Source organism: Ovis canadensis, chromosome 15 (genome assembly GCF_042477335.2).
Source record: "Ovis canadensis isolate MfBH-ARS-UI-01 breed Bighorn chromosome 15, ARS-UI_OviCan_v2, whole genome shotgun sequence".
Lineage (NCBI taxonomy): Eukaryota > Metazoa > Chordata > Mammalia > Artiodactyla > Bovidae > Ovis > Ovis canadensis.
The window spans coordinates 89,861,081-89,871,027 of NC_091259.1; the positions used below are offsets into that span (position 1 = coordinate 89,861,081).

The 9,947-nt window shown below is 41.3% G+C and overlaps 1 protein-coding gene across 1 annotated transcript; it reads left to right on the forward strand.

The window, feature by feature from the left end:
• Window positions 1-7,854: 7,854 nt before the first annotated feature.
• LOC138420571 (olfactory receptor 5AN1-like) lies at window positions 7,855-8,791 on the forward strand. The gene is given in 2 exon segments (XM_069553862.1): window positions 7,855-8,510; window positions 8,512-8,791. Coding segments are annotated over 2 exon segments (936 nt in total).
• The last annotated feature ends 1,156 nt before the right edge of the window (window positions 8,792-9,947 follow it).

Consider the following 9,947-nt stretch of genomic DNA (forward strand, 5'->3'; position numbering starts at 1 on the left):
GGTCATAACTTTTCTTCCAATGATAAGCGTCTTTTAATTTCATGGCTGCAGTCACCCATCTGCAGTGATTTTGGAGCTCCAAAAAATAAATTCTGACACTGTTTCCATTATTTCCTCATCTATTTCCCATGAAGTGATGGGACCGGATACCATGATCTTCATTTTCTGAATGTTGAGCTTTAAGCCAACTTTTTCACTCTCCTCTTTCACTTTCTTCAAGAGGCTTTTTAGTTCTTCTTCACTTTCTGCCATAAGGGTGGTGTCATCTGCATATCTGAGGTTATTGATATTTCTCCTGGCAATCTTGATTCCAGCTTGTGTTTCTTCCAGTCCAGCGTTTCTCGAGATGTACTCTGCATAGAAGTTAAATGAGCAGGGTGACAATATACAGCCCTGATGTACTCCTTTTCCTATTTGGAACCAGTCTGTTGTTCCATGTCCAGTTCTGACTGTTGCTTCCTGATCTGCATACAGATTTCTCAAGAGGCAGGTTAGGTGGTCTGGTATTCCCATCTCTTTCAGAATTTTCCACAGTTGATTGTGATCCACACAGTCAAAGGCTTTGGCATAGTCAATAAAGCAGAAATCGATGCTTTTCTGGAACTCTCTTGCTTTTTCCATGATCCAGCGGATGTTGGCAATTTGATCTCTGGTTCCTCTGCCTTTTGTAAAACCAGCTTGAACATCAGGGAGTTCACGGTTCACGTATTGCTGAAGCCTGGCTTGGAGAATTTTGAGCATTACTTTACTAGCATGTGAGATGAGTGCTATTGTGCGGTAGTTTGAGCATTCTTTGGCATTGCCTTTCTTTGTAATTGGAATGAAAACTGACCTTTTCCAGTCCTGTGTTTATAAGACTTCTAAATAACTGAAATTTTAAGTCCTTTCTAATTACTTTTTTCTAAATTTTCTTTTTGTTTCTTATTATTAATTTCCTCTTTTATCCCAAGGGAAGGCAGTTTGTAGCATAGCAAAGCTGCAAAGTCTGATTGCAAAACTTCCACATGACTGAGGGAAGCAGAGACCCTTGGAGGGCACAAACAAAACTTGTGTGCACCAGGACCCCCATGATCCCTGGACAAGACTGAGCCAAACCTGCCTGTGAGTGTTGGGGGTCTCCAGTGGAGGGTGGCCCGCAGGGTCCTGCTCTGGGGACAGAGGTGCCGGCAGCCACAGTCCTGGGAGGCGGGTATGTGGGCATAAGTCTTCTTGAGGAGGTCTCCATTAGCCATACCAGAGAGCCTGCGGACTCAAGGGCTGGGCTGCCTCAGGCTGAACAGCTGAAAGAGAGGGCGCACAGCCCCAGCGGTCTGCAGGCAATTCGATTCAAGTCTTATAGAGCACGGCCCTGCCCACCACAGCAAGACCTAGTTTCCCCCACGGCCAGTCCCTCCTGTCAGGAAGTTTGCACAAACTTCTTATCTTCATCCACCAGAGGGCAGACAGAAGAAGCAAGAACTATGACCCACAGCCTCCAGGACAAAAACCACAAGCAGAGAAAGCTAACCAAAACCATCACATGGACCACAGCCCTGTGTAACTCAATGAAGCTAGGAGCCATGCCGCGCAGGGCCACCCAAGATGGACAGGTCATGGTGGGAGTTCTGACAAAACGTGGGTCACTGGAGAAGGGAATGACAAACCCCTTTGGTATTCTTGCTTTGAGAATCCCATGAACAACATGATAAGACAAGAAGACAGGACACTGCAAGATGAACTCTCCAGGGCAGTAGGTGTCCAATATGCTACTGGAAAGAGCAGAGAAATAGCTCCAGAAAGAATGAAGAGGCTGGGCCAAAGTGCAAACAACTCCCAGTTGTGGCTGTGTCTGCACGTGAAAGTAAACTCCAGTGCTACAAAGAACAATATTGCACAGGAACCCGGAATGTGAGGTCCATGAATCAAGGTGAATTGGATGCGGTCGAGCAGAAGACAGCAAGAGTGAACATCGACATTTAGGAATCAGTGAACTAAACTGGATGGTCAAGGGCAAATTTCATTCAGATGACCATTATATCCACCACTGCAGGCAAGAATCCCTTAGAAGAAATGGGGTAGCCCTCATAATTGACAAAAGAACCTGAAATGCAGCACTTGGGTGCAATCTCAAAAATGACAGAATGACCTTGGTTCCTTTCCAAGGCAAATCATTCAACATCACAGTAATCCAAGTCTATGCCCCAACCACTACTGCCGAAGAAGCTGAATTGGAATGGTTCTATGAAGAACTACAAGACCTTCTGGAACTAACACCAAGAGATGTCCTTTTCATCATAGCGGATTGGAATTTCAATGTAGGAAGTCAAGAGACACCTGGAGTAACAGACAAGTTTGGCCTTGGAGTACAAAATGAAGCAGGGCAAAGGCTAACAGAGTTTTGTCAAGAAAACATGCTGGTAATAGCAAACATCCTCTTCCAACAACGCAGGAGATGACTCTACTCATAGACATCAACAGATGGTCAATATCAAAATCAGATGGACTATCTTCTTTGCAGCCACAGATGGAGAAACTCCATACAGTCCGCAAAAACAAGACTGGGAGCTGACTCTGGCTCAGATCATCAGCTCCTTATTGCAAAATTCAGGCTTAAACTGAAGAAAGTAGGGAAAACCACAAGGCCATTCAGGTATGACCTAAATCAATTCCCTTATAGCTATACAGTGGAGGTGACAAATGGATTCAAGGGATTAGATCTGGTAGCAAGAGTGCCAGAAAAACTATGGACAGAGGTTCATAACATTGTACAGGAAGCAGTGACCAAAACCATCCCCCCACCTCCCCCTCAAAAAAATAGAAACGTAGGAAGGAAAATGGTTTTCTGAGGAGGCCTTACAGATAGCAGAGAAAAAAAGTGAAGTGAAAGGCAAAGGGGAAAAGGAAAGGTATACCCAAGTGAATGCAGAGTTCCAGAGAAGAGCAAGGAGCAAGAAGGCTTAAGAAAGCCTTCTTAAGTGAACAGTGCAAAGAAATAGAGGAAAACAATAGAACTGGAAAGACTAGCAATCTCTTTAAGAAAATTAGAGATGAACATTTCATGCAAAGATGGGCACAATAAAGGACAGAAATGGTATGGACCTAACAGAAGAAGAAGAGGTTAACAAGAGGTGACAAGAAAAGAACTGTACAGAAACGCTCTTTATGACCAGTTAAGCACGATGATGTGGTCACTCATCTAGAGCCAGACATCCTGGAATGTGAAGTCAAGTGGGCCTTAGGAAGCATCCCTACGAACAAAGCTAGAGGGGGTGATGGTATTACATCTGAGCTATTTAAAATTCTAAAAGATGATGCTGTGAAAGTGCTGCACTCAATATGCCAGTAGATTTGGAAAGCTCAGCAGTGGCCACAGGACTGGAAAAGGTCAGTTTTCACTCCAGTCCCAAAGAAAGGCGATGCCAGAGAACGGCCAAACTATCTCACAACTGCACTCGTCTCCCAGGCCAGCAAGGTCACGCTCAAAGTCCTCCAAGCCAGGCTTCAGCTGCATGCAAATTGAGAACTTCCAGATGTACAAGCTGGATTTAGAAAAGGCAGAGGAACCAGAGATCAAGTTGCCAACATCTGTTGAAACATAGAAAAAGCAAGGGAATTCCAGAAAAACACCTACTTCTGCTTCACTGACTGTGCTAAAGGCTTTGACTGTGTGGGTCACAACAATCCGTGGAAAATTCTTAAAGAGGTGAGAATACCAGGCCACCTTACTTGTGTCCTGAGAAACCTGTATGCAGGTCAAGAAGCAACAGTTAGAACCAGACATGAAGCAATAGACTGGTTCAAAACTGAGGTAGGAGTGTGTCAAGGCTGCATACTGTCATCCAGCTCATTTAACACACATGCAGAGCACATCATGTGAATGTTGGGCTGGACGAATCACAAGCTGGAATTAAGACTGCTGGGAGAAATATCAGCAACCTCAGATATGTAGGTGATATCACTTTAATGGCAGAAAGAGAAAAGAAACTTTATAAAGAATCTCTTGATATGGGTGAAAAAGGAGAGTGAAAATGCTGGCTTAAAACTCAACATTCAAAAACTGAAGATCATGGCATCCAGTCCCATTACTTCATGGCAAATAGATGGGGAAAAAGTAGGAACAGTGACAGATTTTATTTTCTTGAGCTCCAAGATCACCGCAGACAGTGGCTGCAGCCACGGATTTAAAAGACGTTTGCTTCTCAGAAGAAAAGCTATGACCAACCTAGACAGCATATGAAAAAGCAGAGACATCACTTTGCCAACAAATGTCTGTCTAGTCAAGGCTATAGTTTTCCAGTAGTCATGTATGGGTGTGAGAGTTGGACTATAAAGAAAGCTGAGCACTGAGGAATTGATGCTTTTGAACTGTGGTGTTGGAGAAGACATTTGAGGGTCCCTTGGACTGCAAGGAGATCCAACCAGTCCATCCTAAAGGAAAGCAACCCTAAATATTCATTGGAAGAACTGAGGCTGAGGCTGAAACTCCAGTACACTGGCCACCTCATGTGAAGAGCTGACTCATTAGAAAAGACCCTGATGCTGGGAAAGATTGAGGGCAGGAGGAGAGGAGGGTACAGAGGATGAGTCAGTTGGATGGCATCACTGACCTAACGAGCATGAATCTGAGCATACTCTGGAGACAGTGAAGGACAGAGGAGTTTGGTCTGCTGCTGTCCCGAAGAGTCAGATGGGACTTAGCAACTGAACGGCAGCAGCAAGGCACACACACAGTGATCTGATGCATGTGTGTACCGCCCAGTGATTACCACGATCAGACAGTCAGCATCCATCCCTTCCCACCTGCATGATGTTATTCCTTATTATGAGATCTTCTGAGGCCTATTTTCTTAGAAACTTCAAACATACAATACAGTATTATTAACTAATGTCATCATGTTGTACATTGGATCCCCAGAGCTTACCTTCTAACTGGGAGTTTATACCTTCTGATCATTTCTAACCAGTTCCTCCATCTTCTACTCCTGCCTCTGTCAATCACAATCTGATTTTTTTTAATGAGATTTATTTTTAGATTCTACATAAAGGGAGATTATGCAGTATTTGTTTTTCTCTCTGTGACTGATCTCACTTAGCAGAATGCCCTTGAGGTCTACCCAAGCTGTTGCAAATGCCAAGATTTTCTTTTTCATGTCTGAATATTTCATATATATGTGTATATATGTATATGTGTATGTGTGTAATTTTTGCTTTATTCATTCACTTTTCAGACAAGACTGGACACAGTCAGGGTAGTATGGCCACAGTATCCATTCACCTTTCAGTGGACATCTAAGTTGTTTCAATGTTTCGGCTATAGCAATAATTGTAAATAACTCTCAAGTGAGCATGAGTTCTTTATGTATTTTGGACGCTAACTCCTTACTAGATGTGTTTCTGCAAATATTTTCTCCCAGTTCATGGAATGCCTTTTCCTTTTGTTTATTTCTTTTGCTTTTTAGTTTGATATAGTCTCACTTGTTTTTAAACTATAGCTCTGTAATGCAGTTTGAAATCAGGAAGCCTAATGTCTCCAGCTTTGGTCTCTTTCTCAGGATTGCTTCATCTGTTCAGGGTGTTTGTGGTGCCATGCCAATTTTAGGATCTATTTCTGTGAAAAATGTCTTTGGAATTTTGATAGGTATTGCATTGAATCTATCAATGGCTTTGGACATTATGGACAATTTAACAATATCCATTCTTTCAATCCATGAATATGGAAGATCTTTCTATTTACTTGTGTCTTTTCATTTTTTTTTTGTCAATGTCTTACAGTGAATGTTCATTTTGAAGATCTTTCATCTCCTCAGTTAATTCATTCCTGAGCGTTTTGTTTTTGATACTACTGTAAGTGTAATTGTTTTCTTTATTTTTTTTCCAGACAATTTGTTCTATGTAATAGAAATGCAACTGATTTCTATCTGTTGATTTGGTATACTGCAGTTAACTAAACTTGTTCATAAGATCTTATCATTTTGGGGTGGAATCTATAGGATTTTCTGTATTAAAAATCATGTTTAAAAAAATCATGTTGTCTATAAACAGAAACAGTTTCAATTATTTCCAATTTTCATGTCATTTATTTATTTATTAATCTTTCATGCCTGATTGACCTGGCTTGGATTTCTAGAGCTATGTTGAGTAGGAATGGTTAGTTACTTGTCTTACTCCTGATCTTAGGAGAGACGCTTTCAATCACTCACCACTGAGTATGTTAGATGAAGGCATGTTACTATGTGCTTTATTATGTTGAGATGAAGTCCTTCGATACTTGACTTGTGAATTTTTATCATGTTTGGATGTTGAATTTGTTAAATGCTTTTTGTGCATTTATTGAGAGGATTATGTGATTTTTCCATTTCATTATATTAAAGCAGTGTATCACATCGATTGATCGACCCGTTCTTGCATCTCAAGAATGAACCCTACCAGATCACGGTGTATGATCATTTCTATGTGCTGCTGAATTTTATTTGCTAATATTTTGATGAGAGTTTAAAAATCTCCATTTATCAAGGGTAATGACCTGTGATTTTATTTTCTTGTAATTTCCCTGTCTCACTTTGGTATCAAAGTATTATATTGGCTTTGCAACATGAGTTTGGAAATGTCATTTTTTCTTTAGCTTCTTGGAGGACTTTGGAAGTGATCGGCATGAATCACCTTTGGATGTCTGATGGAATCCATCATGAAGCCTTCTGCCCCTGGGCTCTTCTTTGCTGGGAGGTTTTTAGTTACCGACTCAATCTCCTTCGCCATTCTCGGCCTGCTTAGTCTCTCTGTTTCCCCTTGAGTCAGTTTTCCTAAGTTGTATATTTCTAGAAATTTACTCACTTTTTCTAGGTTGTCCAGTTTGGCAGGAAAACCATAGACCAAGAGGAGCCCTCTTGGCGAGATGCTGAACCAGTAGTAGGGGAGGGCAAGGCTGGCAGAGAGGAGCTTCTCTACTCCCCTAATGGGACTCTTCTTGGTCAGTGTTGTCCAGAGGGTGCTTCACATTCACCTCTGCATTTTAGGATTTTCACACTGGTATTCTTCCTATGAATGGTTCTAGTTACTTTTTAAGTGAGGGGAACTGAAGTTAGGAATGCTCTATACTGCCATCTTGATGATGACACTCAGAACTAAAACTCCAAAGTCTGAACCCTTAACCACAGTTCTCTGCTATTTCCTAAGAAGAAAAATATTATAAATAGGCCAATAATGGGGGCCAGTAGTGAGTTGTACTAGCTTATTTTTGAAATATTTCACTTGAAGGCCTCCTTAAGAACACTTACTACATAACTTAATTGGGCATTCATGCTGTGTCTCCCCAACAACTCAGGATTACAAACCATGATACACTTTTCTAGGCCATTTAGGAGCCACTGTAATAAATATATTTGTAAAAAGATTGAGAGGTTATTATAAATGGAGTAACTTTCCTATGGATAGAAGAAGAAAATATAAAAATCTCTCTAGATGATCATCTAGGAGAAAAGCTTCTTCAAATTTATCCTGAAATGATACCACTTATGCTATATCATTATAAAGCAGCAGTTGTACATTATTAGAGGTCTTTGAAAAACCCAGCATTTTAATCAATGATCCCTTCCTTATATATAATAATCACAAGATTTCTATTGCTTTTTAAAAAAAGTTTTCAACTTTTTAAATATATCTTTAATTATCATTGAGAACCTGAAGCAGTGAGGAGGCACTTCCTGACAATTCAAGATGGAAAGCTGAGATCTTTTCTCCAGGGCAGCGGAGCATTGCCTTTTATCCAGGGCTCAATGGAGGAAAAGTACAGCATATATGAGAATTGTGATGCTACCATGTCGCTGAGCCAGCAATGCATTCTCTTGTCTCTTTTCTGATTTTAGGAGTACAAAGCCAATGATTGGGGGAGGAAATATTACAAAGATCATGCATTTCATCCTCTTGGGATTCTCAGATTTTCCCAGAATCATAGTAGTGCTCTTTGTCGTATTCCTGGTGATATACATTTTGACCCTGACTTGGAACCTGTCCCTCCTCATCTTAATAAGAATGGACTCCCACCTCCACACCCCCATGTACTTCTTTCTCAGTAACCTGTCCTTCATAGACATCTGCTACGTGACCTCCACAGCCCCCAAGATGCTCTACGACTTCTTCCAGGAGCAGCAAACTATCACCCTAGTGGGTTGTGCTGTTCAGTACTTCGTGTTCTCCACCATGGGGCTGAGTGAGTCTTGCCTCATGACTGCCATGGCTTATGACCGATATGCCGCCATTTGTAACCCGCTCCTCTATTCGTCAGTCATGTCGCCCGCTCTCTGCGGTCGGATGGTGCTGGGATCCTACTTGGCTGGACTCTCTGCTTCTATATCCCAATTGTGGGCCATGCTCCAGCTCCAGTTCTGTGGGCCTAATGTCATCAACCACTTCTTCTGTGACCTGCCCCAGCTGTTAGTTCTCTCCTGCACTGACACGTTCTCTGTACAACTCTTGACTGCCATATTAACAATGATCTTTGGGATAATAAATGCCTTAGTTATTATGATATCATATCTACATTGTCATCTCCATCATGAAGATCACAACAGCAAGCGGCAGGTCCAAGGCTTTCAACACCTGTGCCTCCCACCTGACAGCAGTCACTCTCTTCTATACCTCAAGTATCTTTGTCTATTTGAGTTCCAGCACTGGTGGTTCCTCCAGTTTTGACAGATTTGCATCAGTCTTCTATACGGTGGTGATTCCCATGTTGAATCCTTTGATTTACAGTCTGAGGAACAAAGAAATCAAAGATGCCTTGAAGAGGTTGCAAAAGAAGAAATGGTGTTGCTGAAGCCACAGACTGAGATTTCTGATAGATTTGTCGTGTTAGAATGACCTACCTTAACCCTGAATAATATTTATATGAATGGACTACAACAAAGTTCATTCTGCCTTTGACAAAGAAGACTTAATTTGACCCAGATAATATGCCAAAATGGGCCAACAATGGAATCAAACTACGAAAACACAGTATCTTTAAGTCCTAGAGACCCATTGTTTTTATCCTCCATGTGGAGTGGCCTCATTATTTATTAATCTATTAACAATTATTCATGAAAATCAAGGTTTAGAAACTGTTGCTTCTTTTCTACTTCTGAGATGGAACAGGGTCCATTTCAGCATTCTGACCCTAGGAGTGTGTGAACCTTATCCCCCAAATATTCTAACACAGCATAATCCTGATGTGGTGGTCATTGATGTCCATTCTGTATTTCTGGCTCGAATGAGAATGAACACACAGAGAGGGTGTGTCTTTGGACAGAAACAAGGTATACAATTCCCTAGTTGTGCCTTCCTGGAAGACTAGTCCGATACAGCTAATGTTTGAGTAATACCGCTTCAGTGCTTTTTATATAATAAGTTATTGATCACATTCTAGTTCCACAGTTGTAGTCTAAATAGGAGGATGACATGATTTGAATAAAGAGAGGTGGAATGAAGTGTGTTGCCCCTTCAGGGCTGTTAACTTATGATTCTGATGCTGTAACATTCTGCATCTAGCGTCCAGTGGGAATTTCTGACAGGGATGATATTCAAAATCCATGTCACAGTCAGTAGCAATTTCTGATATTATGGAAGTCAAGCTCCTCTTTCCCTCCCGCAGTAAGTCTGAAAAATTTACCCCTGGTTGACATAGCTAGTGGGATCATACTGTCAAAATAACTCCTGCTCTTTCAAGCATCTGAACATATGTGATGTGATGGGAATTGTGTGAGAATTCATGGCAATAATAAAGTCACCAAATAGTCCATGTTGCAGAGTAAGGGCCAATATGGAAAAACCAATATGCATTCCTTTCTACTGTCTGTGTTCAACATGTCATGTCTGAGAAATTTATGGTCATATGCAGGCAATATAATCACCGAGATGGAATGGCTAGAAGTACTTTAATGCTGAAATTTTCCTGGAAACCTCAAACCTCAAGGGGCAAGAAATTGTTTGTGGGA